General features: G+C 51.2%; 1 protein-coding gene across 1 annotated transcript in view; it reads left to right on the top strand.

Annotated features, from left to right (window-relative positions):
• Window positions 1-6,527: 6,527 nt before the first annotated feature.
• Window positions 6,528-18,622, top strand: part of IGFBP7 (insulin like growth factor binding protein 7) — an 18,728-nt gene continuing 6,633 nt past the window's right edge. Inside the window, exon 1 of the mRNA XM_030449491.1 lies at window positions 6,528-7,010. Coding sequence (XP_030305351.1) covers window positions 6,530-7,010 — 481 coding nt within the window. The 5' untranslated portion in view covers window positions 6,528-6,529. The remainder of the gene's footprint in view (window positions 7,011-18,622) is intronic.

Below are 18,622 nucleotides of genomic sequence, written 5' to 3'. Positions count from 1 at the left end.
AGGCGAAGAGTTCACCTCCTTCACACACAGAACAAAAGGAAACACCTCAGCCTCACTGCTTCCCTTGAATCTTCACACTTTGGGAGCAGGAGCCAAAATCAGTGGTGTTCCCAGAATGATACTTAAGAATGGTAAGAATCAATCTTAAGAATAAGGTCTGGTGACCACAGAGTAGAGTGGTCACGTCTGCTCTACAGGCACTTTGTGGATAGGGAGCATTCAGGAGCTGGAGGGAGACAGAGCCTCAGGTCCCTGGGTGCTGGGAGAAAAGGGCAGCACTGACAGACAGGGTACTTTGTGTCCCCCACCCATCACTCATTACTCTCTAATGGTGTAATCAACTAGTGCAAGGAGTTCAAATACTTCCTGCTGAGGGCAAGCCTGTGTCTTGGTGATTTTCTGTCTTCTACTTTTGCTTTTAGCTAAGTCTTTTGTAAGCAGTTGCACTTGCTGACATTAACAGCAAGTTTCTCAGTGTCTGCTTCTAGGACTGATAACACTCGATGTTTATAGTTACTGCTAGAGACTGGTGTGCAGAGCCAAGGACACTGCTCAGCTCTGAGGAACATTTTACCCTCCAGAAGGAATAAAGAGGTACCACCTGCAGCCCTCCTTTGGGGAGGAACGGACAAGATAGATGCCAGAATTGACCAAACAGAGTATTACATCCCATACATGTCATACTCAGTATAAATTTGAGGGATCACCAGGGTAAAGCCATGATTTCCTGCTTCCAGGTTCTGGCTGCCTGCCTGTCCTGCCTTTCCTGCTTCCCTTTCTTGCTTCAGCATCCTGGAAGGATTCCATCTGTTCGTCTGCCTGTGGTCCTGATCCATGCCAGCCCATATCTGTGTGTTCCTGCCTCCAGTTCCCGACTGCTGCCGACTCCAGGAGTCCAGCCTGGACTTTCCCAGGGCTGCCCTGCAGCCTTGGTGGTGACGTGAGAGTTATTGGGGGAAAAGAGGGGAAGGAACGTGGTATCCATTTTCCTGTATATTTGTATATATTTGGTAATTTTTCCTATTTATCATTACTGTTTCATCAAAGTTGTGTAGTTTAGTTTCCAACCCATAAGTCTCTCTCCCTTATTCTCTCTCCTTTCTTTATCAGGGAGGAGAGAGAGATTAATAGAGAGCATCTGTCACTCAGTTTAATTGCTGGGCCAGTGTTAACCCGTGACAGCCTTGCCATAACGTGACTCCCATGTGGAGGAAAAGTGTTCTTGCAAGAGGCTACCTCTGGAGAGTGCCATGGCGTGCTCGTCCCCGCATGCTATTTGAACAATATCGTGGTTTCCCAGTTCTTTCACCAGCCTGTAACAATAAGGGAAAACAAAACAAAACAAATGAAACAAAATGGATAGATGCTGTGCCATGAGACAAAGTAAAGGAAGAAGATCGCCAAATCCTAGCAAGTTTAGCGGGAACTATGTGGAAAAATACAGGTTGCCTCATCTGGTTGACCCTGCTCTTGTGCTAGCCTGCTGCAGCTAACTGATTTGGTTCTGGCTTGCACCACAGGAAGCTGGAAGAGAAGCAGACTCAGTCCTGGGCAAGTTAAGAGAAAATCCCACAGCAAACTTCTGTGCTATTTTTAAATGATGGTTACCCTCACAGCTTAACCAAAAGGTGGCAAGGTCCAGATGTGCTTGGGTGTTTCACCCACAGCTTTCCCAAGCCATGTGTGGTTTGCAGGGCATCTGCATCACTTTGGTATATGATACCAATCCTTATGAAGTTTGAGAGAAAGCTGTCTCATGTGCATCTCAGGCACCTCAGATCTCGGTGTTATCCTCAAAATCAGCACACTTATTGCTGGGTAACAAAGGAAGATGAAGTTTTGAGTACCAAGAATTAGTGTGTTTCAGTTCCCTCTCTACAACAGGAACACACCATAGTCTATTAGGAAGGAACAGGTTACCTCTAGGAAAAATAGGCAACCATCTCTGACCGACACCATCTATACCTCCACCCCTCCACAAGCTTCTTACTGTGTCTTAGAGCATCCAGTTGAAGCTGTAGTCCACTGTTCAGAAAGCTTCCCATCAGGGAAGAGTACAAGCAGATGTGTTGCATCATGGTTTGAACACTGAACCCTCTCATCCCTCTGCAACTGTGTGGCTTCTGCAGAACAAGTACAGACAGGCACAATGGTCACCCTAAGGCACAGAGCATCTTAACCATCTTGGCCCACTTCCCTAGGTCTCTCTCTGCTACCACCAAGACCTCGTGATCCTCAGAAAGAAGTGAGACAAGTGTGTTTAACTTATTTTCTCAGGCTCCTTGGGGTTTCAGTATCCTGCCCACTGCTTGGTTTGGTGCCAGATGACTCTTCCAGCTATCACTGAAAGACATTTCTCCATCTCATGGGCTGCCATACCAGCAGCTCCCAAGACAATCAGCAAAACCTCAGCAGAAGCACACTCTGTTACTGGTGCACAGCTGAGGAGAGTGTCCTCAGGAGATAAAGCAGATCCTGCAGTATCTGATCCACATCTGTCAGAGCCCTGGGAATGGGATGCCTTGAACTCTAATGTTTTACAAGACAGTGAGGAAGCAATGACAGAAAATGCACACCTTGCCTACTTCCAGCAGGAGGAATTCCCTTCTCGTCTGCCACTGATGGGCTGCAGGTGCTTTCCTGATCCTCACGTACCAGATCTCGCCCGTGGCCCTACTGCAGCACTAGCCTCTGAGATCCAGGATGCCCAAGCGTGAAACGCAGTTATCAGCAAAGCCTTCCCTGATTTACCTAACACCTCTGGACACTCACTGTCCACCCTTCCCACACCTCCCCAACTTAATCACAACATGTAACCAGAGAGGAAAATCCATGTCTGTTCCCCGGCACAGGCTGCCTCCTTCCAGGCTTCCCCGGACGCTGCGCGCTGGTACGCCCGAAGCGGCTGGGTCTCCCCCAGAGCAGCCCTCTGCCAGAAGGCTCCTACCCCGCGAAGGGCGCTAGCCACCCCCCGAGCAGGAGGCTCCCACCCCAGGCAGGGCGCTAGCCACCCCCGTTAAGGAGCTAGCCACCCCCGGGCAGGAGGCTCCCAATCCGGGTAGGGCGCTAGCCACCCCCAGGCAGGAAGGAGGCTCCCACTCCAGGCAGGGCGCTAGCCACTCCCGTTAAAGCGTTAGCCACCCTCTGCCAGGAGGCTCCCACCCCGGGCAGGGCACTAGCCACCCCTGTCAGAGCGCTAGCTACCCCCGGGCAGGAGGCTCCCACCCTGGGCAGGCCGCTAGCCACCCCCGCCGCCCTCTCGGCAGCACCGCTCCCGCAGGTCGGTACCTCCGGTACCCTGCGGGGTGCCTCTCCCCAGGCCCCGACGCCGCTTACGCCGCTGCTGCTGCCGTCGCCCCGCCATCCCCTCAGCTTGGCCGCCGCCCGACTGCTCTGCTCGGACGGGTCACGGCGGGGCAGCGCCGGGAAAGCCCTTCCTCGACGGGGAAAAGGAAACCGAAACTGGGAGGGTGCCGCGGCAGCGGGCAGGCGCAGCTGATCCTCGGGGTTCCCGGGACTGCACTAGGCGCCGGCGAACCCCCGGTTCTCCTCGTTCTGCGGGAGGCGGCTGCTGCAGGAGATGGGGCCAGGATTTTCATGGGGAAAAGGCACCCGTTTGACTTCTGATTCACCTGAGTGATTCCCTCGTATCCATCCTTTAGAGCTTTCTATAAGCTCAGAGACAAACTGATGTTCCCTGCACCCTGAGTAAGGGTCGGTGAAAACTCTTAGGGACTGCTTGGGGCTGGAGGAAGTAAAAAAGCAAGTGAAATGCTCAGTTTGGAAGTATATCGACATCTAAAAACCATCTGCTTCCACTCCCACATAGTCTCTCCTACCATCTTAAATTTCCCTCTGCTTTCAAAGACCCTGGAATCTTCCCAGGCCCTCCCCCCCCCCCCAGAAAGGCCACCCAGCCCATGCACCCTCCATGCCCACTTTCTCGCTGGAGTGATGCATGCGGGACCATCTTGATGATGAAATAAGGGATCTACATATGGATGATGAAATGGACCAAAACACATGAAAACACTTTTGTTGTATTCCTAGAACTTCCACTGATGAACCAAATTCAATCCGCTTAGGAAAAGCCTCTGCTGCTGAATACTAAGAACTGATTTTGGTGGAGTCCTAGAAACACAACACAAATCTACAGATCGATACTGGTGTCCACTGAAACACTGTGGGAAAAAATGTCATTGAAACACCAGAAGCACTGAATGTAATATATTTCAATGGGGCAGGCTGTGGCACACAAAAGGGAACACAGAACCCCCTGGGTGAAGAAAAGAGGATGTGGAGGAGCTGCGGAAACAAAGCAAAGTGAACCTGGGGCATACAATAATTCTTCCAAGTTAGAAGTGACAGAACAAGAGGAAACGGCCTCAAGTTGTGCCAGGGAAGTTTAGGTTGGATATTAGGAAAAATACCTTCACCTAAACGGATGTCAGGCACTGAAACGGGATGCCCAAGGGCTGCCCAAGTGGTTGAGTCACAATCCCTGGAGATACTTAAAAGCTGTAGATGTCTTTCTTAAGGACGTGGTTTAGTGGTGAATTGGCAGCACTGGGTTAATGGCTGAACTTGGTGATCTTAAAGGTCTTTTCCAACCAAAAATATTCAATGATTCTATGACTTCTCCCCAGGGAGTACCAATCCATCCCGTTTTGCCCAGCCACTTCCCTACACACCTTATGGGGGACCTTCTCTCCCTTCCACAGTACATAAGATCTTTGGATCACGAAATGCCGAGCTAGAGCTGTGACGCCAAAGCACGAACGGTGAAGAGACACTAGAGGTCCTTCTGCACCAAAACTTTAACTAACATCCTCCCCGGGAGGAAAAACGGGGCTTCGAGCAGAGGAAAGGGCACTCACCTCTTGTTTGGCACAAAAACCAAGGGATTTCAGAGGAGGAAAGGAAAAGCGTTGATCTCCTTCCTTTCAGAGCTACCTTTTTTCCTCCTGCCAAGTGGACTGCTGACAATGACTTCATGTCAGAAAGGCTCACTCTGGTAAGCTACTGCAAGTCCCTCAAACACTCTTTAGTTCTCTTCCCAAGAGGTATCAGGGCTTTGGATTCTGTGGGCTTGGGAGGGAGATTCCTAGCACTGGCAAGAGACAGTGAAAAAAGGTGAACTATGCAAAATGGTTTTCATAGCTCGAACTGGCTTTGACAGATGTGTCCATCCATATATCTTAGTCATTTCCTCCCTTTCATCATTTCCATAGTGACTTAGGTACATAGCCTGAGAGCTGGGGCTGCTTAGTCTGGAGTCCAGTGAGACCTTATACTGCTCTTCCAGTACCTGAGGGGGGCTTACAGGAAAGCTGAGAGAGGACTTTTTCAAGAGCGTGGAGAAAAGGGGGAACAGTTTCAAGCTGAAAGAGGGTAGATTTAGATATTAAGAAGAAATTTTTCACTGTGAGGGTGGTGAGACACTGACACGGGTTGCCCGGGGAAGCTGTGGATGCCCTCTGCCTGGAAGTGTTCAAGGTCAGATTGGATGGGGCTTTGAGCAACCTGGGCCAGCGGGAGGTGTCCCTGCCCATGGGAGAGAGGGTTGGAACCAGATGATCTCGATGGTCCGGTCCATTACAACCCAAACCATTCTATGGTTCTATGAATCTATGATGACTTACCCATACAAAACAAAACCAAAACCAACAACAAAAAACCCTGGGTATCAAACACCTTGGGTTTGGCTTAGTGCTTGTTTATGAGGGCAGCCCTTTTCCCAGGAGAGTAGCATGGAGCACTGCCAGGGAGAGGTGAATGGGGAAATCCAAGGATATCTGTTCAGATGCCATGCTGTTTGAGAAGGACTGTCCCATGGTGGGCTCCAGGGAGCTGAGGAAGCGTGTGGAAGAAGCCCATTCCCTCAGTGTAAGCATCTGAATTGCCACAAGTAGGTCAATCCCTCCAGAGCATGGAGAACTTTTGAGAGAACGAGAGAACTTTTGGGAAAAGTTTGGGAACTTGCAGCTCCTCGTTGGGGGGGGGGTTGGGACGTTGGACTTCCAGAGGCACCGTCCCGACAGACTTAAACAGCATCACCCAGTGCTGCCCGAAGAATATTCACAGTTTCCACTGCAGGTAACAGCACTCAGCCCCTCGGGGACCCCTCGGTAGCCATCCCCGGCAGGCGCTACAAGCCAACGCTAAAGAAGGCAGCGGGAACCACTTTGTGTCAAGAAGGAACCCTCAGCTCTCCTTTTCTCTCTCGTCCCCATTCCTGAAGGAAACCGGCCCGTCCCCTCGAACTCCCGGGGCCGCTGCAGCTCCTCGCAGCTGACGGCTGTGAGCTGAGCACAGGCGGGGAGCGTGAGGAGCGGGGACCAGCGTGATGCTGGACCGAGGAGCAGCCGGGTCAGCACACGGAGGGGCCGAGGCCGGGATGGGGGGGCCGGCGGTCACGGGAGGGCGGCCGTGGCGGGGGCCGGAACCGGGGCCGGGCCGGCGCCGCCGGGGAGGGGTTTTCCCCGCCGCCGCTTAAGTGTCTGCCTGGGGGGGGCGAAGCCGTGCTGCCATGCCGCCCTCCGCGTTGCTGCCGCTGCTGCTGCCGCTGCTGGCGGCGCTGGCGGTGCCCGCCCCGGCGGCGGCTGCGGCGGGCGGTTGCGGGCCCTGCGAACCGGCGCGGTGCCCGGCGCTGCCGCCGCGGGGCTGTCCGCTGGGCCGGGTGCGGGACGCCTGCGGCTGCTGCTGGCAGTGCGGCCGCGGCGAGGGCGAAGCCTGCGGCGGAGGCGGTGGGGCGGGCGGGCGCTGCGCCCCGGGGCTGGAGTGCGTGAAAAGCCGCCAGCGCCGCAAAGCCAAGGGCGGCGGCCCGGTCCCGGCCATCGGCCTCGCAGCTGGCCCGCCCGGCGTCTGCCTCTGCAAGAGCCGCTACCCGGTGTGCGGCAGCGATGGGCTCACCTACAGCAGCGGCTGCCAGCTCCGAGCCGCCAGCCTGCGCGCCCAGAGCCGCGGCGAGCCCAGCATCAGCCAGCGCAGCAAGGGAGCCTGCGAGCAAGGTGCGGGGCGGCGGCGGGAGCGGGGACGAAGCGCTCGGGGACGGGAGAGGGGCGGGGAGGTCGATGTCCGGCTGTGCTGGCGGACTTCAGGGTGAAAAAGTTGGTCCCCGGTGAATCTCGTCCCGTTTTCTCCCATCGGGGTGCGTACTTGTGAAGCTGAGATTATTTCGAAGCCGTCTTAAATGCACTCGAAAGACTCCGTCCCGTGCTTTCTGTCTAAAGTTGGAGTAAGACCCTACAGCAGCCCTAGAAGTGCCGAGGAGCTTAGCCGCTCTCTCTTGGCTTTCAGCTGGGCTAGAACTACGCTGCTCTGCTTTTGGTAGTTTGCCTACAACTTGCAATTTGGGATACTGTGGCACTGGACAAAAGGGTTGAGCTGCTATGCAGAGGAGACAACTGCAAATAGTGAGAAAAGGAAATTATTAAACGGATGTGAAAGTCACAGAAATTGAAAGCCACCACTGTGTTGCTTTAGTCCAAAATGAAAACAAGCAGAGACTTTTCTGTGAGCTGCACCTGAGAGTTTGCACTTGCTGCATTTCCAACCAGGAGCTCGATTCTTCCCTAACTTTTGTTTAGGGGTGGTGCTCAAGTAAGAAACTGTTCTGCTGTGGAGCCTCTACTGGAAATCTAGCTTCCAGGAGTGGGTTTTGCTGGAAGGGAGGGGTAGGGCATAGCATGCAAGCCGTTTACTGAATGTCTCAAGGACAGCATTGCAGCGCCAGTGCCGTTTGGTGGAGGAGGGTTTTCATAAACACAGTAAGTGTAGGGTCACAACCTCCACCTCCTCCTTCTCTTTCTTCCCATAACTGTGGCCAAGTATGTCTTGGAAAAAAAAAAAAAAAAAAAAAAAAAGAAGAAGAAAAAAAAAAGTGTTTCTATAGCTCCCAAGAAAAGCATGGGTAAGGATTAGGTTATGCAGTTCTGATGTTGCCCATTAAATGCCCCACATGGCTTTTCACAAACCTTGTGCAAAACATTAGGCTTATATATTAGCCAGAAACATTGTTGTATAGGATTAACTCCTGGAGGGAAGTGAGCTTCACACGTCAGGCTAATGTGGGATGTAATGAGATGAGAAGAGCAGAGCAGAGCATGGCCTCTGTCAGGGCCTTCCTCTAGCATTTGGAGGGAGCCTTGCCTGCCCAACAGATCTGGGAGATGATCACAGTGTGCCTGAAAATACATGCTGCTTCTTGGCTCTGCCAGTCCAGACCAAGTGAGCAGAGATGCTTGAAAGAAGTCTGAGGTCATGCTTCAGGTATGTTCTTAAGTAGAGGGCTTCGTTCTCACTTGTTGTGCCCAAAGTCACCTGGGAGTTCATAGCAAAACAGGTATTGATACTCACATCATAAGCTACTGCTCCTACCCTTGGCCGCACTTCCCTGTGTCTGCCCCAGACTGGATGTTGGCTTGGTCTGTTGAGGGTTTTGACCCAGGGGCAGAGTCTGGTAAAAGGGGTTTGATAGTGGCTCATGTTTGCTAGGCCATGGGAGGATGCTGTGGGAGGCATTTGCTAGGATAGTGGGAGGTCACCAACCAGCTCCCACGAGATTTTCTCATGAAAAGAAAAAGCCATCACAGTGCTGGGCTCTCTGAAGAGGGTCACAGCGTGGGACTGCCACTCCATGCACAAACTGCATCTCTTCCTTGGAGAATGTCCCTTTGAGTGTACAAATGACACCTTTGCAGGCTAATACCTGTTGTTTAGGAACTTCCCTGGAGCATGTGGTACCAAGCCACTGGCAGAATGTCCCATTCTTTGTTACTCCAAGGAGCCATTCTTCTTTCAGTTCCTGCTGCTGGGGAGCTCTGGCCCAATAGATCAGGAGGGATGTGGGCTGCTCAACAGTGGTGTTGCAACTGAAATGCCTCGTCTGTGTGAACCTTTCTGGTGTTGTGGGCCTTCTACTGGTGATACAAATCACTCTCTGGCTTGCAGCTGAGGCAGGGACTCAGCCCGCACAAGTGGTAGACATCTGGAAGTGTTTTTGTAGCCCTCAGGGCCTCCTGGTTGTTAGGATTATTGGGTGGGGAGAGAGGGGAGTTGTAATCTCTACAAAGATTTTGAGGCAACATCAGGAGAGGCCATCCAGCCCATCAGCCCTGCAGGGTAGAGCCTCTTTCAGGCTGTAGGATGCAGCACTTTTCTGGGTTTCTAGAAGAACCTGGGTACTGTGGGGATCAGAGAGTGGAAGTTCTGGCTTTTGGCATTTCCCACCACATAGAAATGTGATGTCCTTAAGGCACTGTCCAGGGTGGGATCCTGCACAGGGAGACAACAAACAGGCAGGATCCTGACTGCTTTAATTAGTTGGGTGACAGCTTTTGCACAGAATTCTTTGGAGGACAGAGGACTTGGTCTTCTTGCTTATGGCAAATGGCCTCTTAGATGTCTGCATGCACTTGCTGGGCTGAAAGGAACATACCATTTGGGTTCAAAAGTGAGCAGCTCAGAGAAGAGATTCAGAAAAACATGTTTCCATCAGCAGGTCCCAACAGTGTGTGATTGCTCTTTTTGTTGTAGTGGAGCTGGAGAGGGAGGGCTTGTTTTGCTATTGGAAAACTGCTGCTTGGGAGGAGGAAATGCAGAGCTGTGGCCTTTGCTGTCATTAGCAGGAAGGGAGGCAGCTGGAGATGGGTCATCCGGCAGAAGAAGGGAATGCATCTGGGAATGACTTATCAGTAGATGCTTCTCCTGACCTACCCCAGCACTGCAGTATGCTGGGGGTGGCAAAGCAGGAGACAGGATGTGGACAGATGCAAATGGGGCAAATGATGCTGGTTTATCCCTTTCTTGATTTCCACAACTTTTTGCTCAAGCCTCACCTCGCTGTGCAAGGTGTGAATGGGGCTTGCCACAACCACCTCCTCTTCTTCTGATTTGAGACAGGGATCAGCCACAAACAATTAAAAGATTTGTGCTCCTCTTTCTTGGTTGACTGGGGTTGCATTTTGGACCCTCTCTCTCTCCTCATGTCCCTGTTTGCCCCAGGTGTACCACATATTCAGAGGGTCAGAAGGAGGACTGACATACTGATTTGTCATAGACAGCATCCTGTGGGCATGAGTAAAGCCACCTGGAAACAAAGCACTCAGCTCCCTAAGGCTTAACATGCAAAACACTCCTTCAGACACAAATTTTTCCACCACAGATATGTTTCCAAGGGGACAGAAGTTTGTTAAAATTGTATTTGACAAAGCTGACCAAATGCAGGTCCAGATGAGTTTTCCAGATTCATCATGGTGCTCGTCACAGGGTTTCCTGTGCAATACTGGGCAGTTTTTTCTTGCTAAGAGATGATGCCCCCCAGCTAGGAGAAAGTTGGATGTTTCTTTGTTATTATATAGCAAAGTGAAAGAACTAGTTCTTGGCCCTGCATAATTTGCCTTGACCTCATCCTCAGGATTCTCTTTCTGCTGCTTGTTTCCCAGACCTCTTTGATCCAGTGTCTGTGTTCTTTGTACTAAAATAGTGAAGCCATGCAGAAAAAGGTTTTTCCATTGCAGCCAAAATATCCTGCTGGAGGGCAAAGGAAGACACAGCTGAGAAGAGTTTTGAGAGGAAGGAAATAACCCTTGCTATACCTAGGCTTGGGAGGTGCAGGGATCCGTCCAGTCCTTCCTGGAGTGGGTTACATGTAGGACTGCTGGGAAAAGCTGGGAAAAGGCACCCTACTTCATTCCCAACTCCTTGAAGTTGCCTGGCTGCTGTAGCTGCTGTGTCAGCAGAGCAGCAAAACTGCCTGAATTTGTTCTGAGGGAGTCTGCAGTGGTGCTCCCTCCTTCCCTCCTTCCGTCTTTCCCTCCTTCCGTCTTTCCCTCCTTCCCTCTTTCCCTCATGCCCTCCTTCCCTCCCTCATGCCCTCCCCATTGGGCTCATCCTGTGCCCTCATGCTGTACTCACAGCTGGCTCTGGGTTTGCCCTGCTCCCTGCCAGGGAGCCACTGCCCACATCCCATCTCATGCCCCAGCAGTCTCTTGGTAGCTAATCCCAGCCGTGAGCCCATCCCGGAGATGGATGCTGTGAACTTTTCCAGCTGCTTTCCAGCACTGCCTGTAAAATGGATTTGCTCCCTGGCTGCATGGCTTCACTCAGGTCTGCTGTCTGCTCTTGCAGGCAGGGCAGGCCTGGACCCAAAGCAGAAGCTGCTGGTGTAGAAGGGGTCAGGGCTGCCACCTCCACTGGTCCCATCAGCAGGAGGGGAGGCTGCTGCTTTCTGCTGCAACCATCACCCAGCTTCAAACAGTTGTTCAGAAGAGCCTCTTACAAAGTTGGTGGCTTCAGCAATTTGGGCTGAAATTAAATTTGCAGTGCATGCACTAAGGCTGTTTATGGACAGCTGGGACCTGGGGCAGGAGGAGCATGGTACCCACTGCCATGCAAAGCAAACTGGCATAAAGAATTAGGGTTGCATGGCTCAGCTCAAGCCAGGCAGAAAAAGAAAGCACCAACCCCCATCAAAAAGCTAGCAGGATTTTTGACATGACAGTCTCTCTGAGCTGTAAAATACCAGGCTTGGACTTGTTGCCTGATCAGCACAAGAAGGGACAAATACCCACGAGTCTCTCTTATCAGCAGATACCAGCAAATACCTTCTTTGAGGGATATGTTGTGACTGCTGGAAATACCAGTGCATTGGCCTCATTACAGCTTAAACCCCTTGTGGTTTGGAGTCTCTGATATTTTTTTCAGCAGGGTTGGTGTCTTCAGGCTGTTTTGCCATTGTCAGTCAGGACTTTGATATATATGGTGCTCACTTCTCTCTTGGTGGAAGCCAAGCACCTGTTCTTTCCTAAATGCAGAGTACCACGAAGTGGCTCTTGGCTGGCATCAGAGGACAGTGTTTCACTCTCCAGGGAACTGGTACTGCTTTGTACCTACCTACAAAGACATCCCAGAGGTAGAAACTCAGGGCCTCTCTCAGTGAAGGGCAGATTTGCTGGCTTGTCAAACAGCCTGCTTTACTTCATTGATCTGAACACAGCTTGATTCTGTGTGGCTCCAGGAATGCCTTTTCCCAGTGTCTGGAATGTGCAGGGGGTTGTCCTATGGTGACAAGGGCTCAGCACCTTGCAGGATCCATCCCACAGGCTGTGGAGCTTATGAACAGGAGATTCATGAGAGGTTCTTTTCAATCAGCACTTAAACTGGCCTAAATCTCTTTCATCAGCAAAGAGATCACCAGAGCTGTGCTTCCCTCCCAGAGGGGTATTATTTTGCCTTGCCAGAGCCTAGACAGCATCCCTCTTAGAAGGGTTATTTTGCTAAGGTGTCACCTACCAGCTCTGGGGCTCAGGAAGGTTTCTTGGCTGCCCTCAGGGCTTAAAAAATGGGCTGATGGATGTAGGATCATGGATGCCAAGCTCTCAGGGAGACTGACAGTCCCAGGAGTAAGTACACCCCTCCAAATTTCTGCCACTTTACACCAGCAGTGTTTTTGCTTTGCTGATGCTTCAGTGTCCCACAAAGCACATCTGTGCTGCAAATGAAGAGATGCTGAGTTTCCACAGGTCACTTTTAAAACAAGAAACATAAATCTCATCTGTTGACTCATTCCATCCAAATTCAGCTGTTGAGGATCTGCCAGAAATATTTGAGCTTTGAGGGTGGCTTGGTTTTTGTTTTTTTAATCTACTGCCAGAGTAGAGCAAAAAGAGGGGTTTTGGGGAAAACCTTCTGGGAGATGGCAGACTGCTGTTATCACTGATGCTGGCTCATCTTCTCCTGTTACAGCTGCCTTCAATTCAGAGGCTCCCACCTCTTCCAGACACCAGAGAGCCTCATTCATTTCCAATCATATTTTGAAAAAAAACTTGTCTGGTTTTGTGCTTTTTTAGTTAACAAGTGGCTTAGATTGCTTTAGTTCTTTCTTCCCATTCTTCCTCTCCTGGATTTTAAGGGACTTAAAAGATTATCCAACATTTATGAGTGCTTTCTTCTTTGCTGGTGAGAAGGAGATTTAGAGAAGTTTTTGCTAAGTCACCTGTGGCTGGAAACGCACTGAATTCCCTAATTCTTCTGGGAAACTGCTTTGAGTTTTTGCATTAGCTGGGAATGGGGGGGTCTTGCAGCAGTGGCCTGCTGCCCACATTCTCCAGCCACAAAGGAAAGCATTGCATTTGCAGGTGGCTCTTGCCAGCATTTTTGTGCTGCATCCAGAGAGTCCATGGCAGAGCAGAGTTGTACAGGTGGGTGGTGGAGTTAAACCTTTTGTTTTGTACCATGGGGTCCTTTCAGATGGAGCATGGGGGGTGGGGAATGTGATATTTTTCAGTGCAGTGCTTGCTCTCCCAGTACACGGTGGATTGGGATTTTGAGACAGAGTTTCTAGGGCTGAAGCTTTATGCTGGCATTTTGAAAATTCATCCGTAACTTTGGGTTTTTCCACTGTTGTTGGCTAGGCAGTAAATTCCTCCTTAAAAGGCATTTGGTTATTTGAAAAGGTTTTGGTTCATTGGAGCTTGAGATTTTATAGTTAGTCTGCTAAAATCTGACTAGGGAAGCTGTTTAATACATTACTTGGCAGCTCAGAGTCTTGGAGATCACAGATACGCCCTCAGGGACTTTGCAAACACCTCCACTACCCAGGAGGATCCCATATTTCTCCTGTGTCTTCATCCTCAATCATCATAGCATATCCAAATATCACTAGGAAGGAATAATTGCAGATCAACAAATTCCTCCCCATGTTTGTTTTTTCTGCTGCTGGAAAGGCATGCTGTATTTAAAAAAATATGTTTAATCCTTTGTTGGGCTGAGGTTGATTGAGGTCCATACTAAATAGGAGATTACCACGTAACAAGTCTAATCAGGTCAGATTTTTGAAAGCCCTGCTTGCTTTTCCATGCATAAATGGTGCCAGGTCTTGTTTCTGTGTTTCCCACGTAAGCTTTTCACATTTTTTCCAGGCTTTCACTCGTGGTTGTCCTTGTGCCATAATGACACTTTTCTTAGTAAAACTGAGCCAACGTCACAAAGAGAAGGGTAGGTGGTGGTCAGGAGGAGAAAAGTTTCTTGATAGAGCTTGTCTGGGAGGTCCCCAAGAGGTTTAGCATCTGGCATCTCCTTCAGTCTGCATGTCTCAGAGCTTCCTTGTGTAACTCCTTGGTCTCTTCAAGGCCAGGCTAAAGGAGGAGGGGAAATGAGTTCAGAAAGATGTGAAGGAGGCTTGTGCCTCTGCCAGAAAGGAGCAGGCAGCTTTGGGAATGGGGAGGGTCAGGCAATGCTTGCACTTCCAATCTGCTGTTTCCTCTGGCAAAGCTTTGATCTGGGACGGAACAGCTGAGGCTGTGCCAGCCTGAATGAGTAGATGCTGCTTCCAGAAGGTTTCCCCTTCTCCATATAAAGTAATTTTGAAAGGAAAATACTTTCCCTGCAACTTGGGAGACTGGAGTGGGTCTATTTTCAGACTTGCAGGAGCTTGTGAGGGTGAACAGTGTCTAGCTTGTGCTTTGAGTTGCTGTCTCACAGGGAGTGTTCTCAGGCAGTGTTTCACTGGGGCTGGGGCACAGCAATGTGGTGCACAGGAGAGCTGGCTGGGAACCAAGCTGGAGCCCACAGGAGCTTCAGTGTGAGGTACACATCTTCATAGGTTTGTGGTCAGGACTTCCCACACAAGCACAAGTGCTAGGGTGTACCCCACTTTTGCCTTTCCTGACATACTATAGCCCCCTTGGGTTTAACAAGAATGTTACTGCTCTGCTTGCTGGGCTGTGATTTATCTGTGTGTGTGTGGTCACAGAAGGAAGATCAGTGAGGATCAGCTAACCCTGAGCTGTGGTAGACCATCCAGGTACCAGTGAGGGGCAGGTGGGTGGGTTGGGAGATGGCAAAGCTCTTGCCTGCTGTGGCTGAGCAGAGAAGAGGTGCCCAGTGCTGGAAAGGTGTCAAGGAACAGATGCCAAATGATAGCCTAGTGCTGCTGGGCAGAGAACCAGCAAGATAACAGCAATGGGACCTCCTCTCCAGCTGCTGCTTTTGACATAACACAGGCTGTCAGCTCCCTGTGATATGCAGGAAGAACAGACCTTGCACTTTCAGGCTCCTCTCCCGGGGTGAATGAGCTCACTGGCTCTACAAGAAACCCCCTTCCTGGGCCAGGGAGAGCTGTTTGTCTTAGGAACAATGGGTAGAGCAGGGAGGAAATGCCTGAAGTGCCTGTGGAGAGCAGCTGATCTCCATCAAGAAGCCTCTGCTGTCCTCTTGGCCAAGGAGCTCCTGCCCAGACAGGGCAAGTACTGCTGGGGAGCATCCTGTGCATCCTCAGTGCCCCCAGCTCAGTGCCCAGTGGGGAGCAGAGACCTCTCAGCCACCTGGGTGGCAGTGACCTTGTCCATCAGCAGGTGCCACCCACAAGTCCCCATCCTGAAGGAAGCAGACAGAGAGATGTTCCCCATTGCAGGCAATGCTGCAAGTAGAGAAGCAAAGCCTCTCAAATGCAGGCTGTAGGATTAGGGTCAGAGGCTTCCTTGCTGCAGGAATCAAGTCCTCTGCTCTGTTTGAGGTGAGCCTGGTTTCCAGTCCTTGCTGGAATGCCTTGCTCCCTTCACAAGGACCCCCAAAGCAGGGGGGCTGGCTTGCAGGAGGGAATGTCCTCAAATCCTCTGGAGTCCCTGCAAGGCTCAGGCACCCACTACCTCTCAATTGTGGCAGGTTGCCTTGCCCCCTGTCTATCTCTGGCTGCTTTGGGGGACTGTGGGAGAGAGAGTGAGTGAGACCAGCACAAACAGCAAGCTGGGTGGCTGCCAAGCACCTGGGTGTTAGCTTGCTGTGGTGGGAGTCTAGCTACTGCTGTGAGCTCTCATGATTTGACTTTAAGTCTACTGACTTCTTGGCCTTTCTCATTTATTTTTAGTGGAGGAAGAAACCCAGCTTTAGAGTTTTGGCTGTCTGGATTTAAACCAAATACCCCGAGAGACCACACTGACTCTTCCCATGCCACTGTTGCATCTCTAGGGATGTGTATTCCTTCCCAGCCTCAGGGCTCTGCTGGATAGAGGTGGAGGCCTGTGAATGCTCTCAGTTTGTTTTGCAGCCAAAGGCATAGTTTCACGTTCCTCCTGGTTGGATCAGAATGTACATCCTGAGACAGAGTTCAGGGCTGCATCAAAAGCCAGGCTCTCGCTGTGCTGTGCTGTGGCTGCTGTGCTGAGACAGCCAGAGCTATGCTGTGGAGCTGTGCAGGAGGTTCCCCTTTCCTGGGAAGATGAAGAATTTCTCGTCACCCAGGAGATGGGTAGAAATTCTCTCTCTCTCTTTTTTTTTCCTGCCAGCAGCTGCTGCAGAAAAATCCTGGTGTGACTTCTTCCTGGCAAGGGGAGCAAATGTTCACAGGCAGAGAGGTGTCCAGGCCATTGGCACAGGGGGAAACTCAGTGGCAGCCAAGACTGAGACACCCCAGGCAGTGAATTTAGCGGTGAGTTGAATGCTGCCATTTCCCAGCCAGGGAAGAATGGAGCCAGATCATGGAAGAGCATAATGGTGCCTTCAAATCCACCTGGCTTTTAATGTAAGATTCAGCATCTCCTCTTCTTTTCTGCAGTGGGAGTAGGTGGGCATTTGAGGGCAGCTGTGTTTCTCCTGCCTCGTAGACAGCCACAGTGACCAGTGATAAAGAGGACACTGTTATACAGGAGCTAACATAGCTCTTGAGGACGTCCCAATCTCTGCACCTTATGTGGGGAAGGTTTTGCATGGCTGGAGCAGCAGCAGCAGACTATGCTAGATGAACATCTGCTGAAGGCCCTTGCAGAATGTGGGTTGAGCTAAGCAGCCCAGGGACATCCGTGTCCCACTGGAGCCACCAAGTGCCCTATTGTCCCTATTGTTCCAGGGACACCAGAAAAAGAACAGCAGGGCTGTGCAGGAAACACTGTGCTGGGGAAGGGGAGCAGAGTGCTTGACCTGAGGTGTCCCCATGGTGGGGATGGCAATAGCTCAGGCTGACCACAGGGTCCTGCAGGGGCTGAGCAGCACCTTGGGCAGGAGTGTGCTGGGGTGTGACCCCCATGGATTATCCCACTGTACTACAAGGAACAACCTCCAGCAGGGTGTTGCTGAAAGTGCGGAGCTGGGGCACTGCCTGGAGGTACAGATCTGCTCTGGGCCACCTGGAGCAAGGATAACTCCAACACCCTTCCACTGGGGAAAGGGGCTGTGTCAATCCTGGCCAGGGCACAGGAATCAATTCATGCAGCAGCACAACCAGCAACAGATTAAGAGACATTATGGTGATGCTTAAATCCTTTTTTCAGCTGAGAGAGTTTCTCAGTTCTGTGCAGATGAGGAGCACCTGGGTTGTGATGTCTGCCGGTTACCCAGCTGTACTGATCATTAGGTGTGGTTTTAACCACCACCCAGGGCCACACATAAACTGTCTCTGCTTCTGTGCAGCTGCCTGCTGTTAAAACCAGGACTGGGATACCTCTGTAACAGAGAATCTGGATTACAGCCACCCCTGGTGTCTTAGCATCTCTCCACTAGCAGGCCCTGTACTGTTATTCCTGGACAGAAAAAGTCTTGGAAGAGAAGAGCATTTTGCTGGGATCACACCAGCTGCTTAGAAGTGGGGAGCCACCTCAGCATCCCTTGGGCTGAGACAGAGATGGCTTTTGTCCTCTGGCTGGTGATACCAGTGTGGATCTGCCCACAGATCCCAAGGAGAAAAAAAGATGCCAGCTGTCTGCTAGAAGGTGTTGGTACAGTGGGATGCATGTGAAACCTGCTCCCCACTGCCTGCAAGAGGTCTGCAGGGCAGAGTGCACATGCAGGGCTGAGATCAGGGAACATTCAGGACCCCAGAAGGAGCTTCAGGAGTCAAATCTGCCCCTTTTTTATGGGGCTGGCCTACGCGGGGACTTGGGTCAGGCTGGCTCTGACATACTTGTTCACATAGGAAATGTCTTCTTCTGGTGGAGTGTTTCCTGTTACTGTCTGCATCTTCAGAGCAAGGGGGAGAAGCTGCTGTGTTCTTCAAGCTATCAATAAGTGGAAATAAACACTATGTGCTCCTTTGGTCTGCACTTCCTATTGTAGGGAACTACAAGCTGTTTTTTTGCATAACAGCCCCACTGAAGAGCTATTGAACAGAAAAGGCCATTCTTCCCTTCCTGGGATATGGGTTATGTCTCCAGCGTTTCCCAGCCCGAGGGGTAAACATCTCCAGATCTGCAAAACAGCTCTGTTCCCATCTGGCTTTGGAAACAACTCCCTGTTAAGTCAGAGATTGAAACCCTCTGGGAAAAAACCGAGCTCTGCGTTTACCTGGTTCCTTTCAGGATCCCATCCCCCAGCCCCCTCAAAGATAGCTCTGCCATCCTCCAGCCAGCCTCCTTCAGCTGGATATTGGCCACAGGTGAAACAGGAGCAGCATAACTTTGAAATCTGTTAGCCAGCTCCCACAGGCTTTGCTGCAGATTAAAATCATGAGGGGAAAAAGGATGCTGCAGAGCTGGCCAAGCTCTCCATGGCATGGAGACCCACAGTCTCCTGGCAGGGTCCTTTTCTCCATGCTAGCTGAGTGTCAACAATGCTCTTGGTGGCTGCATGATGAGCAGAGGCAGCAGTTTGTAAAGTCCTGCTCAGCATGAGATAACAGAATACAAACACT

This window comes from Calypte anna, chromosome 4A (genome assembly GCF_003957555.1).
Source record: "Calypte anna isolate BGI_N300 chromosome 4A, bCalAnn1_v1.p, whole genome shotgun sequence".
Lineage (NCBI taxonomy): Eukaryota > Metazoa > Chordata > Aves > Apodiformes > Trochilidae > Calypte > Calypte anna.
This window is presented reverse-complemented; position numbering and strand designations above follow the sequence as displayed.